Below are 20,808 nucleotides of genomic sequence, written 5' to 3' on the forward strand. Positions count from 1 at the left end.
GAACGGCGGAAAAGTCTCGTACGATGAGCACGAGACTGTGGAACAGGGCGACCCCTTTTGCACACCAACAGCACGGCTTTTCGTGTCGTCGCCGCGCCACATGCTTATTAATTAGGACTATTACCTTATTACTATTTAGAACTTATACACGTAGTTGTTACTGTACTCGTTTTGTTTTATTCATGTGACGCATTAAATTTGTTTTATCGGGTCGAATTCGCTTTATTGGTATCTCTCAATATCTACTGGATTTTTATATCCGGTTCTAAATTGGTGTAATCTAAAATCGAGATCGAATCAGGCATTTAATGCCGCTAGGGTCTCTAATTATCGGTACTTTTTAGTATGCTTTAATTACTACACGAATTACTGGGCGTCTTATAGACCCGCACGGGTAGACACCACCATCAACCTGCATATTTGTCATGAAGCAGTAACGCGCTTGTTTGAAGGGTGGGGCAGCACCAGTACTGTAAAAATCGAGATTTTGAACTAGGCCTCAAGGCCATTCACGTTTTTGTCTATGGGCTTTGTTAACCACAACACCAGGTGGGGTGAAATCACCCATCCAGTTAATCAATTAAAAACGACAACAGTTGTGTATATTTTTATTTAATATCAGTTCCAAATATCCACTTTACAATTCATTTTGTCCAACGATAGATACAATGTGTTCATCAAAATATAATGCAACAACAAGGCGGACTTCTGGTAGAACTTGGCCACCATTCCGTTACTAATTTATGAGCGATTGAAGGAGGCGCAATTAATTTCTACGAGAGAGTTCGAAACAATTGGATTGTTATAACACAATTTAACCAGTTTTATTAACTGCAATAGGATAAGTAAACTGTAATTTAAAAAGTTCAAAATAACAGCCTGCTAGAATTGTTTTGCATTTCATTTTAATGAACTATATTAGTGGACATGTTACATAATATTTAGACAAAGCAATAGAAGTTACTTAGGTCTTCAAAAATCTAATGCTTAAAACTTATGGACACAACATTTTATTGCTTTCAGTATCTATAAACGCACTTTGAACTTTAGGCCAAAACATATTACAGTAGAATAAATACAATTAAATAGCTTCCCAATTACCATCCCCAATTTTAATTTTTTTGGCAGTGATTGTTATATGTTTGTCCCCCCAAAACAACCAACTTAATGTCACCCAGACTGCAAACTTTTTTAGTATTACATATTATAATTTATCAATTTGGGCGTATTTTTAAGCACCATTTATTTTGGAAATGTGACAGTTACACCTCTACTACAACACACACACACACACATAATGGTGCTTGCATTGTACTGTGTGCTAAGTGAGAGTTTTTTAACTTCTCTATCGCATAAAAGTTAACTCAATTTGTATCGAGCTGTAACAGCGTCCCTAGCGGCAAACGTAGTGGAGTTGTTCTAACTCAATACAAATAGCTCGCACTAAGCACACTGGTGAGCTTCAATATAACAAGTTTTGCTAGCACGCCCAAAACAACACTTTTGGTTACTGTTAAAGACTAAACTTACCAAGATATATATATTTGGTAGGTAGGTAACATTTTAATTACAAATGATTTTTTTAAATCGAAGTCATGATTCCTTTACTGAAATTATATGTATATTGAAGGATATGCACGGATCAATTTGAAACCAAATTCTACAAAACGAGAATGAATTTGACTTTGCAAACAAATATAATTATTGTATTGATTAAAATGCATTTTATATTATAGGTTTATAATTAATATTTTGGTTTCAAATCTACTTGATTTTCAAGATTAATGAACGTTTTTCAAGCTCTTGAAAATATTTGAGCCAAGTTTATGGGAAGATATTTTAGTTTTTAGATCTTATTAAAGTTTTACCACTTTATGTCTGGTTGATAAGTGCAAATATTCGAACAAGTCGCGGGTCTGGGACGCGCGGGGGCTCTGCAAGTCACCAGACCAAAATAATGGAATCATAGAAAAAATATCATCTTTTGTCCCATAAAGATTATCGCATAGATATTATATATATATATATGTTTAAGTGTCTTCAAAAATATTAATGCCTACCAATTTGAACTATACATAAGAGAACAACAGATGTTGGTGTCGCAACACTTCGATCCAGAGTCAGAGTGAGATGATATTTTTCCTATGATCTAAAATAAATACACAGCCATTAAGTTACGGGACAGATGAAAGATTAATTGAACAATTAATTCATAAGCGAATGATTTAATGAGGCATTTCAGGTATTTTTTAAAGTAAATATTGACATAATTTTTTAAAACAATTTTAAACAAATCTATAAAACTTATTTGTAGATAGCGATTTATGAACAAATTTTTATATAAAAGTGAAGAGCATGCGACTAAAATCTGACTCTGGACTGTCAATTATTTTTGTAATTTTTTTTTATATTTTTTTATTTTTTTTATATTTTTATTTTTTTTATTTTATTTTCACATTTTTATATGTTTCTTCGAATTTTATGTTTTTTATTATTTTAGAATCGTGTTTTTGAGACTTTTTTTTTCTAACCTTACCGTTTTTCTTACAAATAACACGTTTTTTAAATTAAAAATCATTATTTATTGTACTCTCGGTATTATTCGAGGGCGCGGCGCCGCTCGTGTAAAATCTTTATAAAACTTACGCAATAACATTATTATTATATAAAACAGCCGGCTTCGGACAACAACATTAGCTGCGGGACAACGTTAAGATGGTGATTTTAAATCATTCATTATAACTTCTAACATTACCATAGATTTATCTTAATTTTAACTAACTCCGATAACACATTCAAAATTAAAAACAAACAAGTACTAAACAGCTAAATAATAAAATTCCGAGTAACAATGTGAGTGCGTGTGCCGCGGCGCCCGGCGTCGCGCATCGCGGGAACATATCGGTTCGATGGCGCGCGCCGCGGGACCCCCGGGGGGAACGCCGCGGGGGGGCGCCACGGGGGGATCGCCCCGGGGGTCCCACCGCGTGGAGACCGTCCCGGGGGGACCGCCGCGGGGATCACGCGAGTTTCACTACTAGCACCCATACATTAGGAAGAATAAATAAATGCAACTTTTAAAGTTGACAATTGTTAATGACACGTGCCATTGTACGGCGTACCGATGTACTACAATTTGCATTGACGACTGCCGGTTTTCCTCTTCCCTTTCAAACATAATTTTCGTGAAGGCTCCCGCGGACCCTCCGCGCCGAGCCGTCGACGGGTACATTCCAATATAATCATATTTATATATTTATTTTTGTCATTTACTCTGTACACATATTTACAAAACGCACACGATACTAAAAATGTTTTTTTTTATCTTAACTATGTACATAAAAACATATATATATATATTAAAATAACTTATAAAGAACGAAAAAATAAATAAATATTAAACGTATTGGGACGCAACATGTCGCCACGTCTGCGGACCTCTAGTGATGGGTCGACGTCGATACTAGTGAGGCGAATATATTATGATACAATTCAGTCTTAGGTCGGAGCCGGACCCCGGCGACTACCGCGACGTTTCTAATATTTTTCTCTACCGATTTACTTGATATTATGTGACTTTTTTTTAATTGCCATATTATTCTTTTCATCTTTTTCATCTCTTAAAATATCCTATAACAATTATGTTGTTACGCTATTCGACTAGGTCGAAACTAGACTATAGTTCTCATTTATAAGTAGATAATTAAATACTATTCTGTGAACGTTAACCACACGTATGTAAGCAGGTCGGTATATTTAGTCGGTCGGAGCGCCGAGCCGACGAGAGTTTGTCCTGCATACAACACTGTAGCGTCGGTACTGATGTAAGCAGACTCTTGTGCCGATACCTAAGTGTAAGTAAATGTAGTTGACACGAGGCACGTGCCGGCGCGTATCAACATTGCGATCGTGTCGCCGAGTGCACACTGAACATTTCTTCCTTAGCTCATCGAGTTGGTATCGCCGTTAGCGAGCGGTTGGCCGGCCATTGCTAACGTCAGTTAGCTGCTAGGCCCCGCTGCGCTGAGCCTGTCTTCAGTTCCAAAGTAAGAGAGAAATGGTTCACTGTTCTCAATGTACTTAATGTGTCTATTCAAAGTTTGGATGAAACTATCTCATTTTAATTTAAGACACACTCGTACAATTGAATGCGTTTCCTGCACAGGAGCGCGCCGGCGGGACGCGCGGGGAGGGGCGGGGGCGGGGCGGGGTGCGTGTCCCCCCGGCCCGCCCCGCAGTCCCCGGCGCGCACACAATGTCGATCACGCCCCCCGTTCCTTTGTATAGTTCCGCTAGCAGCCGACCCGGCGCGGAGCACCCGGTGCTCCAGTTTCATTTAAAGAGACTAAATAACAAAACACAATCCCTCGACATCGGCCCGTCGTTATTTGACTGAACAATTAATCTCCGAGTACACGTGACTTTTCCACAACCTGAGTAAAATTCTCCGGGAGAGCGGGGCCCTCCCGCCCGCCGCACGCGGGACCTACTTACATTTCTTTAATAAACAATTCCATTTGTAATTAAATAACTTTATTTAAAAGTGAGGTACTTGATCTAGTAAATCTATTAAAGTTTAATTGGGGGTCGCGGGGATGGAGCGGCGGGGGGCGGGGGCGGGGGCGGGGTTGCCACGCGACTCTAGTTACACTAAGCTCAGAGGCGGGTCCCGGCGCCGAGCTGCACACTTGTCCCTCCGATTGGGAAACTCCATCAAGATTTTATTACCATCCTTTAAAGTACCGCACGGCAAATATAAAAAAAACGTGCACATAAAATATATACATAATAATTTAGTATTTAGTGGAGCTGTGAGTGCTAGGAGCTATGTTTGTAAGCTATTTTCTGCAATAACCTAGTACGTCGTGGCACCGGGGGGACGCATTCGGGGCGGCGCCCCCCGCTAGCCCTCCCGGGTACACTCGCAGACGGGTCGACCTCGAAGTGACGGAGTCACGGTCTAAGCCATGGATACAATCGCCGCACCTTGTTAGAATGTGCTACACGTTTAGTTATTCTTTATATGTATTGTTCATTGGCGGCTGTGCGGGCGGGGCGGGGGCCGGTATCATCGCTGCGGCCAGGCGTCGCCGAGGCGCAGGCCGGCGGACAGGCGCCTGTAGCTGTCCCGGAACGTGCTCACGATGCGCTCGAACGTGTCCGGGTCGTACACGGAGCGCGCCGCGTTGGTCAGGTCGAAGGGCTCTGCAACACGCAAGCGGCGCGGTGTAGTGGCGGGGGCGGCGGGGGGCGCGCGGGGACGCAGGGGGGCGGGGCGTACCTTCGACGCAGAGCAGCTTCCACTGGTGCGGGTCGTTCTTGCAGGCGCGGGCGGCGCGGCACTCCGACACGCACACGCGCGCGCCCGCCCGGACCGACACCGCCATGCGCGAGTACCTGCGCCAAGACACCCGCACATACATTGTTTAGTTGGGTTTCCAGTTAGTCTTAAGAATATGCTGCACTAAGGACTAGATTGTCTGGAATCTGACAGCAGCACCACCTGCCGGACCCAGTCCTGCATTTAAGTGATGAAATACTCATAAAAAAACATGTGTGCAATTCACGCGTGGTAGAAGTGAAACCTTCAAAAATTAAAATACAATTATCCTAAATGTCTAAGTAGGCATAATAATATGTAAAATTTTGTCATTAGTAAATCATCTTTTATAGTATGAGGTAGCGCCCTCTGTGAATTGATATGTTAACTTCGCGTATAATCCTTAATTAAAATTCACTATAAGAGGTTTCATACACACGTTAGTAGTATTAAAAATTCTCATAGATGGCGCTGTATTAAAAAAAACACTAAACTGAGAACGTCTAATGTGTTCTATCTCGTTCTCTCGCCGGCTGGATCCTATACATTTATATGTTTGTGTCTCTGTGGACTAATTTTTTCGTTTCATCGAGTTTGAAATCACAACGATTCTAAAGAAGTTTCACATCAACAATAAAAATCGGTTAAGTTGCTCAGGATTTTAGTTGCAAACAAACATACCAAATAATGAATTCACAAACATATACAAATCATTAGGCATTAATTAGTTAAGTTAGTTGTTATTGTACATACGGGAAGGTGGCGTAGTAGCGCAGCATGTTGAGGAACAGCTCCCCCAGCGTGGCGCGGCTGTGCGGGGGGGCCGCGGCGGGGGGCCCGCGGGGGGGCGCGCGCAGCACGTCGCAGGCGCGCGGCAGGATGGGGGGGCTCGTGCCGCCTGCAACACCGGGACACGCACTGCTCTCCAGCTGTTCAACTCAAACTATGTTGAAGTCAATGGTCGATGTTGTTATAAAATATCTGGTTTTGAGTTTACTAGTGGTCCCCGCAGTAGTCGAAATTCGACTATAATTAATTGGAATTGTAAGTTTGTACACTTACATGATTCTATTTTATACTTCTTTAATAACAAATTTCGCCAAGGTAGTACTATAAAAAAATATTAATAAAGACAAACAATATTTAATCTATTCTCAATTTGACAACAGACGTCAACAACAAAAGTTAGACAATAAATAGTATGCATGCGTGTGTGCGTCAAATACATGGTATGTAGTGTGTGTGTAACGTTTTCTTTATTGATTTAATATTACGGTTTTACATAACAATAAAACCGATATTATGTGCCGAGAAGGAAAACATACAGCATTGTATTATGAAGAAGCAGTGTGTACTTAGCTTAGATTCCTTGTCTATGTCCAACCATAGACAGTCAATTTAGTTCCATCTTTAGCCGCTAGGTGCTGCCAGCAAGTATAAAGGGAGCGCAGCCATCTTTGATCTTCATAGTCTTCACCAGGAAGAACTTCCTGCAATGCTGTATGTTTTCCTTCTCGGCACATAATATCGGTTTTATTGTTATGTAAAACCGTAATATTGATGTGCCTTTGGAAAACATACAGCATTGTATTATGAAGACGTGTTTGTTATCTGCTGGTGAAATTATTAAGCACAACGCTATGATGACATAGGTAAAGCCATAATAAAATTATGAAGCGCAATGATAATGTTCATAATTTATATAATTATTAAATCGAAAAAACAGTTGTTAACTTCCATGTTAATTCAATAATTAAAAAATATTTATAAGTTTGTAATAAACATTTTATCTTGTATGTACAAGAAAATGTATAAATTGTATAAATGATGTATATACATCATGTAGAAGTAAATGTGTTGAAAAAAAGAATCGTGAGGATCTTTACGAAGCTCTATTATTCGGCAATAATTATTGTAAACGTTTGGATGATTTGCAATTGCCTCTAGAAAGTATTTCGTCCATTGGTTCATTATCAATCCATCTCAGAGGCTACTGCTGATCTACAACTTCTTAGAGATGCGTTGATGCCATTACCTCGTAAGGTTGAACGAAGACCAGTTTCCAATTACAGTACGGGATGCCGCTTTTGTGACAACACACATAGTTAGAAAAAAGTCCTTACGAATCTTACCGGGCATGTCTTTAGTTTCATGTTTAGAAAGCACTTATGCAGATTATTGACGAAAATGGATTTCAATTTTAGACCCAAAGACTGGTATCAGAAAGATGTTTTTCTCTGTTATCAAAGAAACTGTCTTTAGAAATGTTGAGCAAAGTAAGGTAATTAACTCTGCGTCCAGTAGCCAGCAACATGGTTGTTGGTGTCCTTCAAGCTACATTGAGGCGTGATCTGGTGGCTGGGTTTGAAGAAAACCAATTTAGAACTATTCTCGGATCTCATGTGAATGGGACTACACTTAGTAAAATTGTAATAAGTAGTTGAATTTTGTTTAGCTATTCCGATGGCTTTTTTAAAATAGCAATTTTTATTAGAGAGCTTGAGAATGTTTGCTGTCCTACATGTATTTCGCCCACAGAAAGTCGACAGCGCTGCTTTATGATGCAGAAGGATTGTTTTATAGGCAAAATTTTCTTTTTGGAAAAGAAGAAAGAATTTGGCAACATCTGCAGACTTAGGATCAATTTTAAAACTGTAGCACCATATGCACCATCTTCTAGTTGCTGGTAAGTATGCTGACAAAGTGGATTGACACCAGCTAATTTTCAATAAATCTTCTCCTGTTTAGACCAGTCTATTATTTGTACAACCTCCCCCCCCCCCCTTTTCTAAGCTTTCAGGGTTAATGTTTAACCTGTGGAGGAGACAGGTTTTGGATTTCGTGCGAGTTATCTAGCGTTCGGGATCTGAGGGCTTGGAAACCCAAATTTTTTCGCTCAGTCTGGGAACACTACCAGGTAGGTTCCCTAGACACTGTTGAAGTGAGTCAGTACTTTGGGGAGAAGGTTGAGAGGAGGAATTCTCCATGCTAGTTGCATCCTCTACGGTCTGCTGAAGGTATCCAATCTTGGTCGGCGAATGGGTTTATATCCGGATGACCCCACTTTCGAAAAACTTTTGTGGTCACTTGTGGTAAAAAGTGCCATTTCGCAGGTTGATTTCCTCGTGATAGCCTGTCGGCTATGATGTTGTATCTCCCCGAGAGATAAGCTGACAGTTATCTTGAACTTATCGCTTAGGTTTAAAAATCGAAAGGTCAACGTTAGTGAAATACTTTCAGATTCATTTTGATTGTCACTACCATTGCAAATAGCTCTTTTGTGGGTGAGCCGTTTCTGTTGTTGAGCTGACCATAGACAGGACGTTAATATTTTGTCTAATTGTAACCCCTACCCATGTCCGAAGCTTCCGTTGCCAGGAAATGGTTGGTTTTGGGTCTCGGCAATGTTTGACATGTGGCTCCGCGTCAGCACTGCATTTGTAACCCCTACACATGTCCGAAGCTTCCGTTGCCAGGAAATGGTTGGTTTTGTGTATCGGCAATGTCTAACATGTGGCTCCGCGTCAGCACTGCATTTAATTGTTAACACATGCAGGATGGCCTGTTTTTTACCCCTTTTCTTGAAACTTCGCAAGAAAATTTGCAAGTTAGCATAGATTGATGTAATTCCGTCAGAGTTTGAGCTAGGATGTTGTTGAGTGGCCACTTCATTTCTCGCAATTTTCCATCGAATCCCTAGACATGTCATCTCTTGAACCAGTGTACTAATTGATTTTTTGTAAGGCTGACTTGGCAGCCCAAATAATCCAAGAGCTTTACAGCTTATGTGGCCTGAAGACTCAACTTGGACTTCTTTTGATGGACCTGGTGGGATTTGCGTAGGTGGGATAACACTCAACATCCCTTTGCACGCAATGTTTCCGCGACCGAGCATGCTATGCAAGCAAAAAAGGTGTATTTGTCTTCATGGACCAAGAAAAAGTCGCGTAGGTAGGTTAACATTTGACTTCCCTATGTACGTAAGGTCTTCGCGACCGAGCATGCTATGGGAGCAAAAACGTTTATTTGTCTTGGTGAAACAAGATCATGTCGTGTAAGTAAGCTAGCACTTCGATTTTGCACGCAATGCCTCCGCGACCGAGCATGCTGTGGAAGCAAAAAGGTGTATTTGTCTTCAAGGACCAAGAGAAAGTCGCGTAGGTACGTTAACATTTGACTTCCCTATGTACGCAAGGTCTCCGCGACCGAGCATGCTATGGGAACAAAAACGTTTATTTGTCTTGGTGAAACAAGATTAAGTCGTGTAGGTAAGCTAGCACTCGACTTTGCACGCAATATCTCCGCGACCGAGCGACCGAGCACCCTATATAATGGAAATTGACATGCCAGCCCAGATAATCCAAAACCTTCACAGCTTCTGCAGCCTGAAGTTTCAACTTGGATTTGTTTTGGTCGACCAAAAGGAAGTCGTCTAGGTAGACTAGCACTCGAGTTCCTTTTGCACGCAAGGTCTCTGCGACCTAGCATGTTATGTAAGCAAAAAAGGTTAATCCAAAAGCTTCAAAGCTTCTGCAGCCTGAAGTTTCAACTTGGATTTGTCTTGGTCGACCAAAAAGGAAGTCGTCTAGTAGACACTAGCACTCGAGTTCCCTTTGCACGCAAGGTCTCTGCGACCCGCATGTTATAGAAGCAAAAAGGTGTGGCTCTGAAGCCAGACCGAAGGGTAGGCATGTCATTTCATACTAATTCATAAGAAGGTACCGATTCCTTCCTGGAGGTACTGATACTGGTACCTTGGTACTGATCCTCAAGAAGTATCGACGAAATTTTGCGACTGATACTAGAAAAATATTCCTGAGAAATGTTCAATTCTATCATCCAGTCCCCTGGGTGGAGAAAGTTTGGTACCGAGGTGTCCGAAAACAGGTGTTTTATCTTTACGACCTTGTTCAACTCTCGAAGATCGAAAATTGGACGCATTGATCCGTCGCTTTTCTTCCGCAGAAAAAGGTATTTTTTTTTTTTTTTTTTTTTTTACGGTATTTGGTAACCATACATGGTTTACAAATTATTACAATTTTGGTGGCACTCAGTGCCTCCCGTCGGTGTCTTCAATTGCCCCCCTCTGGATTGTGCCAGATGTTACGAACTATGATTGTTTATAATGTTTGGCTTACCTTTTGTACGAGATCGTGACAAATAGGATTTTAGCCCTCCGAGGGACTGAATAGATTTCAATTTACTATTATCAAACAAAAATTCCTCAATGAGTGGTGCGTTGGCAACAGGATACTTTGTTAGAGACCACGGAAATTAAACTTTGACGTCTTATTTCTATACATACGGCCCTTTTTTCCGTATACAATTTAAAACGCTTTTTACGGGTAACTTGTACGACGGAGACGATTTGTCAAAGTTTTCAGTAATTATGTTACAAAGATTATTAGTTTAAATCTGTTGTGTTTTTGTCAAAATTTCCGTATTGACGAGATCAATTTGTTTACAACAATTTTCGTTACATTCAATTGTTACACAGTTGATGCATTATTAGATTTACAACGTCACTGACCTGGTGGGATAACGAGCCGATTCGAAGACCGACCGTTACCTTTGAATCCCGTCGTTTCTTACGCAGAGACTCCTTTTGTTCTTTTTCGCTTGACGAGCTGTTCGAACGCGAGGCGTCTCCATCGCGTCTCGCCTGGACATCTTCCCTCTCGGAAATTATGGAGCTTGACTCAACATCACCTCCAACAGATGACGCGTGATTCATGGCGTCCGATGATAGGATTGGTAAATAATACTCGTAATGATTGCAAAATAACACTCATAGAAACACAAAATAAATATTTTTTGCAATTAATAAGAAGTCGAATAAATATTTGTGGACTTGCGACTTCAGAGTACGAAAGTACACAACGCTATGAAGATCAAAGATGGCTGCGCTCCCTTTATACTTGCTGGCAGCACCTAGCGGCTAAAGATGGAACTAAATTGACTGTCTATGGTTGGACATAGACAAGGAATCTAAGCTAAGTACACACTGCTTCTTCATAATACAATGCTGTATGTTTTCCAAAGGCACATCAATGTATCTTTTATGCAGTATTTAAAAAAAAATTATTATTGTGCACTATCTTCTCTATATTATGTATAAGTGTGGAAAATTTCATACTTCTCCGTCCGCGCAATTTTCGTAAAAAGGGATACAAAGTTTTTGCTTCACGTATTAATATATAGATAGGCAATTTTAGGTAATTTTAAAGGCAATAAAGGAAAAGTACCTTTACAATAATTAGGTGGGATCATCTGTAGCACACAGATAGTACTCACACTGCAGGAAGTGGATGACCATGAGCGTGAGCGCGTAGGAGGAGAGCGTCCGCTGGCGCGCGTCGTTGATGGCGTGCGCGCGCGCCCACAGCTTGGCCAGCGCCACCAGCGGCCGCACGCGCCAGTCCACTGCACACAACGCGGCAACTCGATACGTGCACTACCTCACCACTCCCTCATCACTCCCTCATACGTAGCGTTCGCGAGTGACTCACTTCTGGAGAAGCAGTGCAGCAGGTCGGTGTTCCTGATGCCGACCACGTTGTTGCAGTTGAGGTCCACCTGGAGCCCGTTGCGGACGTCGCGGAACTTCAGGATCGGAACCTTGGCCTGGATCAGCTCCGCACCTGTCAGGGTCGTAAATAAACGGACCGGTTGAAGACCAACAACAAACTGGTTAAAACTTTTCAAATGGCATCATGAATGAAAGCTCTGACCGGGGTCGAAGCTCCGGATGTAGCCGAGGATGTAGTTGAGGTGCAGCAGCGCGTGCGGGCGCGGCTCCACGTGCTGGTGCGCGCGCACGTGCAGGCACAGGTCCATGTCCGACGACTCCAGCCCGAAGCCCGACATGGTGGAGCCCACCACGTACAGCCCGTAGCGGGGGAATATCGTCTGCGGCACACGCACCACCACTCACTGACGCGCTCCCGACAACACGTTAACAAATATTGACACTGGCAATAGGCTACTAGCTCGCTGGGCTTGAGACGGCAAAATTCAAATGAATTGGTGGACTGGTGGTAGGACCTCTTGAGAGTCCGCGCGGGTAGGTACCACCGCTCTGCCTATTTCTGTCGTGAAGCAGTAATGCGTTTCGGTCTGAAGGGTACTTAACTTATATCTCAAGGTGGGTGGCGCATTTACGTCGTAGATGTCTATGGGCTCCGGTAACCACTTAACACCAGGTGGGCTGTGAGGTCGTCCACCCATAAACAATTAAAAAAAAACGAAGCAATTCGTGTCAAATTACTAAGCCGTGCACTCGACAGTAAGGGCCAAGCCTCATTGGTGCATTGCGTTACGTCGTCCCAACGGATCAATGGGTTGTATCCCAAACTTGCGTTACGTCGACGCACGACATCGAAAAAATGTGACACACGTCTAGTTTACCCCTCAACCAATGAAACCCTCTCCGTCGTGGCGTCGTCGCACCAGAGCTCCGCCAGCGCAGCGCGTCACCCTCCCTCCCGCTTCGTCTCTTGTCCGTTAATCCGATGAAACGTCGCAACGCAACGCACTAATGGGGTTTGGCCCTAACACGACCGAATTACTCTGTTCTTTTTCGATGTCTTAAATGGACCAACCACCCCCCTCCGCCAAACTGGGGACGCAAGCGAAAGTTTAGCTTGCATCGTAACATGTTCCCAAGCACAACGAGTGCGGCCTCTGTCCCCCACCGTGGACACCTGTCCACTATTCCGGACACCTGTCCCCCACCGCGGATACAGACAGCTCGGCACAAAATTCCAATCGCACAACTTATTGTATAAAAACGTTAGAGTTGTTACTTTGATAGTGACATATAGATATCTCCAAAGGTTCATCTTCTTCCGGAACGTCTCCTCAGTCTGCTGCGACTTGACGAACTTGTCCCAGATCTCCTGCGACAGGGTGTCGTACTTGGACCCTGCAACCAGACGGTCGGAAGGATTTACGAAAGCGCTTCGTTATTGAAAACAGAGTTGCGGTAGGATTAGGGTTTACGAAAAATTCAATTTCGCAGCCTTGCAATTTAAATTGAAAACAAAGTTCTGAGGGAGTCCGCTCGAATTGGTGCTACCGGCTTAATAAGGGTAGGATAGTTTCCTTCATTGAAATTCTAGTTCACGCGACGTCTGTCTGTCGACGACTGTCTACACGTAAGTACATACATAAGTCTAATGGAACCATAATTTACCTCGGAGGAAAAAATATTATTTATTACACGTGATTAAAATAATAATTTTTTTTTTTATTAATGTACATTTTCGTTTTAATTTGAACCTATCTCTGTACATTTCAATGTGTTTCAAGAATACAAAAAATTCAAGTCTAAATTTTAAAATTACGAAACTGCAGAGTGTGGCCTCGCGGACATCAACGAACCGTTTGGACAAAGATGTTTTTCAACCTGTAAACATCTAAGAAAGCAAAACTCAAGCTCGACTCACCATTTAAAAGGTCATCCGGTGTGAACTTAACTTGAAAGGGATAGGTGGCCTTAAAGAACCGCTCCGGTGCGAGTCGGCGCTGCGGCCTCACGTCCCGCCGCCGGCCGCGCCACTCCCGCGCGTTGTACAGAACCTGGGCCGTGTTCCCCGCTGCCGTGTGATCTGGGTTGCTAGACGTACATTCCCCTGGCCAATCAAATAACACATGTGAAGCTCTGTCTAAAAGCTTCTGTCGCACACTAATCAGCAAGAAAACCCTTGTGTGAAAACGTTGTCTTTTTTTTATTGCTTAGATGGGTGGACGAGCTCACAGCCCGCCTGGTGTTAAGGGTTACTGGAGCCCATAGACATCTATAACGTAAATGCGCCACCCATCTTGAGATATAAGTTCTAGGGTCTCAGTATAGTTACAACGGCTGCCCCACTCTTCAAACCGAAACGCATTTACTGCTTCACGGGAGAAATAGGCGGGGCGGTGGTACCTACCCGCGCGGACTCTCAAGAGGTCCTACCACCAGTAAATGTGTATATGTTAGCGGTAATTATGCCTTGTGGTGCAGGGCATGATTGAGGGTACAAGACCGCGCGGCAGATCACCGTTACGATGGACCGACTAAATAAAAGCAACTCTAAACGGTCCCGTCAACGAGTGCACAAGAAGGGACGCGGTACGCGAGGAAGGCGTCGTCTGGTGAAGCGCACCACCACTCGAAATGATGACCACGACCACTCGGCCAAGAGTGCTGAGAAGAAGAAGACTGAGAAGAAGAATGAACAATTACTTTTGTAGCTTGAATTGACTTGCGCATTGTTTCTATTTATTCAGTTGAGTATTTGAACTGCACAAGTAACAAAGCATTGAGACGACGCCATCATCATTGCGGCGCAGCTCGGGACGCGTATTTCTACGTCTTTTGTTTTACAAAGAAGTTAATGAGTATTGCGAATCGTTCTAGTGCTTGTGGTCGCTGTTACACTTTCGAAAGTTTCGATCAGCAATAGTAACTATATAGTAATAAATAGTACTAATAGTACTATTGCTGATCGAAGTTCGAAAGGCAATGCGTATGGGACGGGTCCGAGAAGCAAGGCGGATATAAAAGCCCAGCAAAAACCGCGTAGCAATAATTTAACCGATTTCTTTATATACTAAATCCTAACAACAATATGTCCGATCCATCGAACGAAGCCTCCGGCTGTTCAGTGAGTGATCCCTTTTCCATTAAAAGTGATTCCAAATCGCACCGGCGCCTCACGAATATAAAAACACCAGCCATTCATAAAAAAAGATCTATCGAGCAAGAGTCGGTCAACTTCAAATCTTATCAATCGCGAAATATATTCAATAGAAGAGTAACATGAGTGAGTCATAACTTCATGACCGACTGTGATTATAAACATAAACAAAAGCTTAGTTTTCAATGTTTACTTGATGAAATTCGATACGCATTATTTATCTACACAGGTCAAACGTAGAAATGAGCAGTAAAGTGGTTGGGAAAAGGCTTCAATCAGAACTAAAAATTGATTAAATTTTAAGTTTAGTATTATAATTCAACTATTCTTTAAATTTGTTCCACATAATGGACAAATGGCATTATCTTTGTTGATTTTTTCACTTCGTCCTTATAAAAAAAACCGGCAAATGTCAGTCTGAATGAATCTAATTAATGTCTGAGAAACTGAGGATAATTGACGGTCCAGTTATTAGTCGTAAGATACCAGGGAACCAGAGTGAGAGATCACTAAGCCTTCTCTGCCACCCTTCAACTCACTGCCACGTGTATCTTCAGTATGAAGGGCATTCTCCTTGAGAGCCACACTGGGATGTTTTTAGTCACCATCTAACACCAGTGTGGTTAGTGCGAGTTTTTTAACGTTCTCGATAGCGTAAAAGTTAACTCAGTTGTTTGCAGTCGGAACGGCACCCCTAGCGACAAACAGGCAAACCTTCCAACGCCATACAAATTTGAGTTAACTTTTACGCTATCGAGAACGTTAAAAAATTCAAACTAAGCACACTGGTAGGACGTGAGCTCGTTTGCCTAAGCAACGTACCAAATAATCATATAAAATAAAAAATACGTAAAGCCAAATTTTAAACAAAATAAATAACTGGGAACAAATCATCCGGCCCCAAACTAGAATTCTCTGTGTCATAGGCACATACTGGGAGCATACTTGTAAACTTATACATACATATATAGATAATAAACATCCAGATAAAAAGCAAACAAATTTGTTCATCACACGAATGTTTGCCTGATATGGGAATCGAACCAATGACACTCAGCGCAACAGTCTGGGGCGCTAAGTACTGCAACACCAATTCAGTCAAAAATATTAAGTTTATGGTTGGTCTTTCAATAGAGACTATAATCAAGAGGATAGAGGTAGAGGAACAGGTAGACTAAGAGAATTGGATGGATTGCGTGAAAGGCGATATGTGTAAGAGGAGAGTGAGTGAAAAATGGCATATGATAAAGGAGTATGGAAGGAGAAAACATGTTGCGCCGACCCTAGGTGACTGGGAGAAGGGCAGGAGAATGATGAATGATAGTTAGTTTTCAATACCATATTTCTTAATTAAAGACACGTACGCACATTAGGCATTCATTTACAAATGTAGTTACGGTAGCAGCTGTGAGCACTTTCAACCATTACGTAAATATGTACTACATATTACCAAATGGCCGATTTCAAATTAGCAGTATGGCGTGAACTTAACACTGTTAAACTTACATGCTGGTTTACCTTATCATACAATTTCCTGAATAGTAACTGCGTAAATTGAGTGTTACGTTTAGATAAATTTTTGATTTTGAGATATACACAAGAATGCGTGATGTCATTCAAACGTGAATCAAAAAGAACTATTATGAGTGCTAGTAATGACGTATTACACTCATGTGGATTCCAAATAAAAATGTGTAATCGCGCCAAATAGGAAGTGTCCATAATAATACACAGTAGACGTGCGCTAATCATGTTCGGAACTGGATTGAACATGACATCGTTCTTTTGAGTGTCGGAACTAGTTCCAGTAAACATGTTCGCGGAACTGTTTAGTTTCACGAACATGTTAAGTCTAGTAGCTGTTTGTAGTTTGTAGCTGTTTAGTTCCGCGGACATATTAAGTCTAGTAGTAGCTGTTTGAAGCTGTTTAGTTCCGCGGACATGTTAAGTCTAGTAGCTGTTTGTAGTGTAGCGAATCACGTATTAAGTTATTATTAATTACACAATATTTTTCAAAAAAGGTATTAAAAATACAACTTTTTAAAAGCACTATATAAAAATAGATTGCTGCTTATGGCAATTATTATTGTAATTATTATTTTGTAAGGTTTTTAGTTTTAGGTTCATTGTTACAGCTGGTTGCATAATTTATTAATGTACTGTAATTACTTTGTCATAATTTCAACTACTCTACTACTTTCATTATTTTTCAATGTAGGTATTGTACGATGCACCGAAAACTATAACCTATCAGTTGTTAATTAAAATACCACGTTATTCTGATATACAACGTAAATTGAGCTCGTTGTAGCCTTACAACCTTTTTCCCATAACCGAGATACCGAATAGCGAAAGTGGTGAATGTTTTAAAATTCTCGAATTTTGAATTATGATTTTCTAAGAAATGGTCTACAAACACTTAAGATTAAGTGCTCGTAGGAATGATGCATGGTCAAGGTCAAAATCCATAGCAAAACATTTTAATTTATTCAACTATCGACTGTAACACGTAGGTCGTAGAGCATAACTTCAATATTAATAAAAATGTAATATGAAAGAGCTCCACACGCAGTTTCATGCACTCGCTCCATCTCACTCTCTCGTATTCGTGCCATATGTCGCCTTATCTCTTTACGTGGACTCGTGTCGGTTCGAGACTCGTTCGGGTGGACTCGCCGCGCCACGCCTCCGCGCCGCGCGGTACCTATGCTCTAATCATGTCCGCATGTCCGTCATGTTCAACGCGTTCGTAGTTCCTGCATAACAGTACACTTGGAATGGAAATGGAACTGTCTGAACATGTTAATTTTGACAACTCGGATTGAATGATATAGTTCCATATGAGGACATAGTTCCAGGAACTATTTAGGTCCGGAACTACGCATGTCTAATACACAGCCATTTGGGTATGAGTAGAGTGTTAGTTAGCACGCTGGGCGTCCACTCTGCTTTGGTGTGAATTTTTTAACTTGTCGATCGCGTAAAAGTTAACTCAAATTTGTATGGAGTTGGAACAGTTCCACTACGTTTGCCGCTAGGGGCGCTCGTCTAACTCCATACAAATTTGAGTTCGCTTTTACGTGATCGAGAAGTTAAAAACTCGCACTAAACACACAGAATGCTTCCTGACGCTCAGAAACAAACGAGACTAGAAGAGACGTTTGAGCTTTATTACAACAAAGTCTTGACTGATTTTTGGCTCACATAAATATACAATATTTTTATTAAAGAATGAACAGGTACTTTTTATTTTATTATCGCACAGAGGTGTGTATGAGATCAGCTACCTACCAAATTTCCTCTTTTCATACCCCATTTGAAGGGGGATATATTTTATGATAACCTTCAGATACATCCTAGTGCTAGGGCATTTATAATACTTCAACAAACAACCTTACTTCCTTCCGTTTTATCAATGAGCATAATAAAACAAGCCTGGTCTGATGTTGCCATCACACTTAATAAAAATAATGGATTGGTGGGAATCAAAGTTGAGGTCTAGATAGATTGAACCTTGCAATGTTTTATTCTCATATCAACACAATTTTAACAGTTTGAAATCATACTAAGATAAGTCATATCTTATCCTAGATTTGGCATCTCAAGCACAGTGTTGTATACAATGGTTATCTATTCAGTTGCACTTAAACCTTTAACACTAATCTTTTGTTTTATGATCACCCTTGTTACCTAGAGTTAATTAGATTTGAAATTAACTATGGTTAACAAATTGTTGTAAAAATTTAAATGCAAATAAATGTACTTACATTTACACAAAAACAGTATGTTTACTGTAATAAAAATAACTATTTTTAAGATAACAATTGTTAATTATCTTCATTATGTTAATTAAGTGCAAAGGATTCGTGACTTCTCCCTTCTCCCTAATGGATCCCCCTTCAAACCTTGACAAATATTACTTTAAGCTGATGTAAATACAAACAGTAAAGTAAATAAAATACACGTGCTGGCAGCACAAGGCACTCCCTATTCGTCGATTTTCGTTAATAAATTTTTCAACATAACAATTATATACCAAAAATAAATCAAACCAAATTATGTTCATCTATATAATTTTAAAGGTGTACAATAATAAGAGCATGTATTCATTGTTTGTCTGTTCTTTCATAGTCACTATTCTTTATCATTTTGAATTATATTTCAGAAGTTATAGTTTTATTTATTTAATACTATTATACATAAGAGAATTCAATGCATGCTGAAGGGAACTTCATAAAGGCTGCTGATGATGATGATGATGATGAATGCATGCCAGGCGTGTCTGAATAAGTTCAGTATTGTCTAGTGTAGTCTAACATTATTTGACTAATTTTGGTAAAATATTCATGCATGTCGTTAAAACTTTGATCATCTTATTTACATAAAAATTGCTTTTCAACATTCAATAAAATCTATTCACTTATCTCTGACATTTTCAGGGCCAAATTTGTTAGATAGTTACATGGTTATCTAAACCCAAGTTAACATAAGAATCCGAACATAGCCAAGTCTTTATTGCATTGTAATAAGGTTAATTTTTAGGTCTGATTTAAAGACATTCCTCTTCATGGTTGTTTTAAAATAAATAAAAATTATCAAACAATAAATATTCTTTACTATTTTTAAGAAAAACATGTATACTCTATTAAATTATAAAATGCAACCATTTCTAAGAAGAGCACACAATGTTTTAAATGGAAATATAATTAATTCTAATTGATTATTGAATTTAGAATAATTTTAAGAAATTAAATAATAATTGTATTGAAAATGTTTTTTCTATGGTTGTATTGCTACAAAATGAGGACTGCTTATTCACAGCCATAATTAAAAGCAATGGGAAATAAGTCATTTATATTTGACATTGTTTTTAGAATTGAAACAAATTAATGTAGATACATGTAATGAGGGTATATTGTATTTTTTCTAATTATATTTTGAATTGTGTATTTATAATTTCAGTACATACTTACTAACTCTTTTGAAGGAAAATTGATCTTTGAAATAATATTAAGATAATTATGAGAAATTTACCTTTTTCACCAGACTTGTTGGAGCTAGAAGCATTGCTAGACAAACTGGAGTCATCTGAATCATATCCAAATGCTGTATCCTTCTGTCGGTCGCGGCGCTGCCAGCGACGTGGAGTACTCGGGGTCGAGGGGGAAGCTGTGCCAGTCACGTTCGTAGGAACCACCTCCAGCCCATACTGCCGAGGCCGTTCCATCGGCATCACGTAAACACCCGGACCGTACCCACCGCCTGCATGGAACATTACAGGCGCACCCTCGTTCATCTTTGATATCTGAAAAATAGCCGTGACTTAAGCACTCGACCGGCGTATCATTTCAGCCCATTTAAGGCATACTAACCTGTATGAAGTGCTAATCTAAAGGCACACTTTTACAGCCTATTGCGTCATAGTAGGCGAAAAAAAATTATTTTAAGAGTCCGTAGCGTCCTATTAAAAATTGGAACGATTTTATTTATCATTAATTCACAGAAATTCGAGACGTTTGTGTTGGGTCGCTTTTTAAATCAAAGTTTCCGTTCTTTTGACTTTGGATTTCACTAATCGCTTACTTGTTGCCGTTAAGAGAATTAAAATTTTTTTCGACGCCGGTAGTAATAAATCTACCCACAAATTACGGCAAATCTATAAAAACTTGTGAAAAAAATCCGCCATGACTTTTGTAGCACTAACTAGTGACATCTGACGGTCATTTCTCAGCTGTCACACGTGATTTAATTTTAAAGATTTTCAAAAATTTGATGATTCTATTTTGAGCCAGAAATTGAAGGTCG

General features: G+C 40.4%; 1 protein-coding gene across 2 annotated transcripts; it reads right to left on the reverse strand.

Annotated features, from left to right (window-relative positions):
- Positions 1 to 595: 595 nt before the first annotated feature.
- On the reverse strand, positions 596 to 20,734 carry LOC101736706 (poly(A) RNA polymerase gld-2 homolog A). Of its 2 annotated transcripts, none has more exons than XM_012689789.4 (10): positions 20,376 to 20,734; positions 20,038 to 20,308; positions 13,768 to 13,953; positions 13,138 to 13,244; positions 12,052 to 12,229; positions 11,830 to 11,961; positions 11,615 to 11,743; positions 6,074 to 6,218; positions 5,282 to 5,397; positions 596 to 5,205 (listed from the first exon to the last, which is right to left on the reverse strand). In XM_012689789.4, exons 2-10 carry the CDS (start codon positions 20,297 to 20,299, stop codon positions 5,069 to 5,071), a joined length of 1,392 nt encoding a protein of 463 aa, XP_012545243.1. In that variant the 5' UTR covers positions 20,300 to 20,308; positions 20,376 to 20,734; the 3' UTR covers positions 596 to 5,068. The 2 variants fall into 2 exon arrangements, with proteins under 2 accessions (XP_012545243.1, XP_004925449.2); XM_004925392.5 differs by having other exon boundaries at positions 13,126 to 13,244.
- Between the last annotated feature and the right edge of the window lie 74 nt (positions 20,735 to 20,808).

Source organism: Bombyx mori, chromosome 21 (genome assembly GCF_030269925.1).
Source record: "Bombyx mori chromosome 21, ASM3026992v2".
Lineage (NCBI taxonomy): Eukaryota > Metazoa > Arthropoda > Insecta > Lepidoptera > Bombycidae > Bombyx > Bombyx mori.

Bases quoted from the DNA above. Each gene is read 5' to 3' on its own strand.
- LOC101736706 (XM_004925392.5), bottom strand. From the start codon at position 20,299: ATGAACGAGGGTGCGCCTGTAATGTTCCATGCAGGCGGTGGGTACGGT. The intron at 12,230-13,125 runs GTAACAACTCTA...CGTGTGCCGCAG, and splicing joins ATCTATATGTCACTATCAAA to ACGATATTCCCCCGCTACGG. The intron at 5,206-5,281 runs GTACGCCCCGCC...TGCGTGTTGCAG, and splicing joins GAAGCTGCTCTGCGTCGAAG to AGCCCTTCGACCTGACCAAC.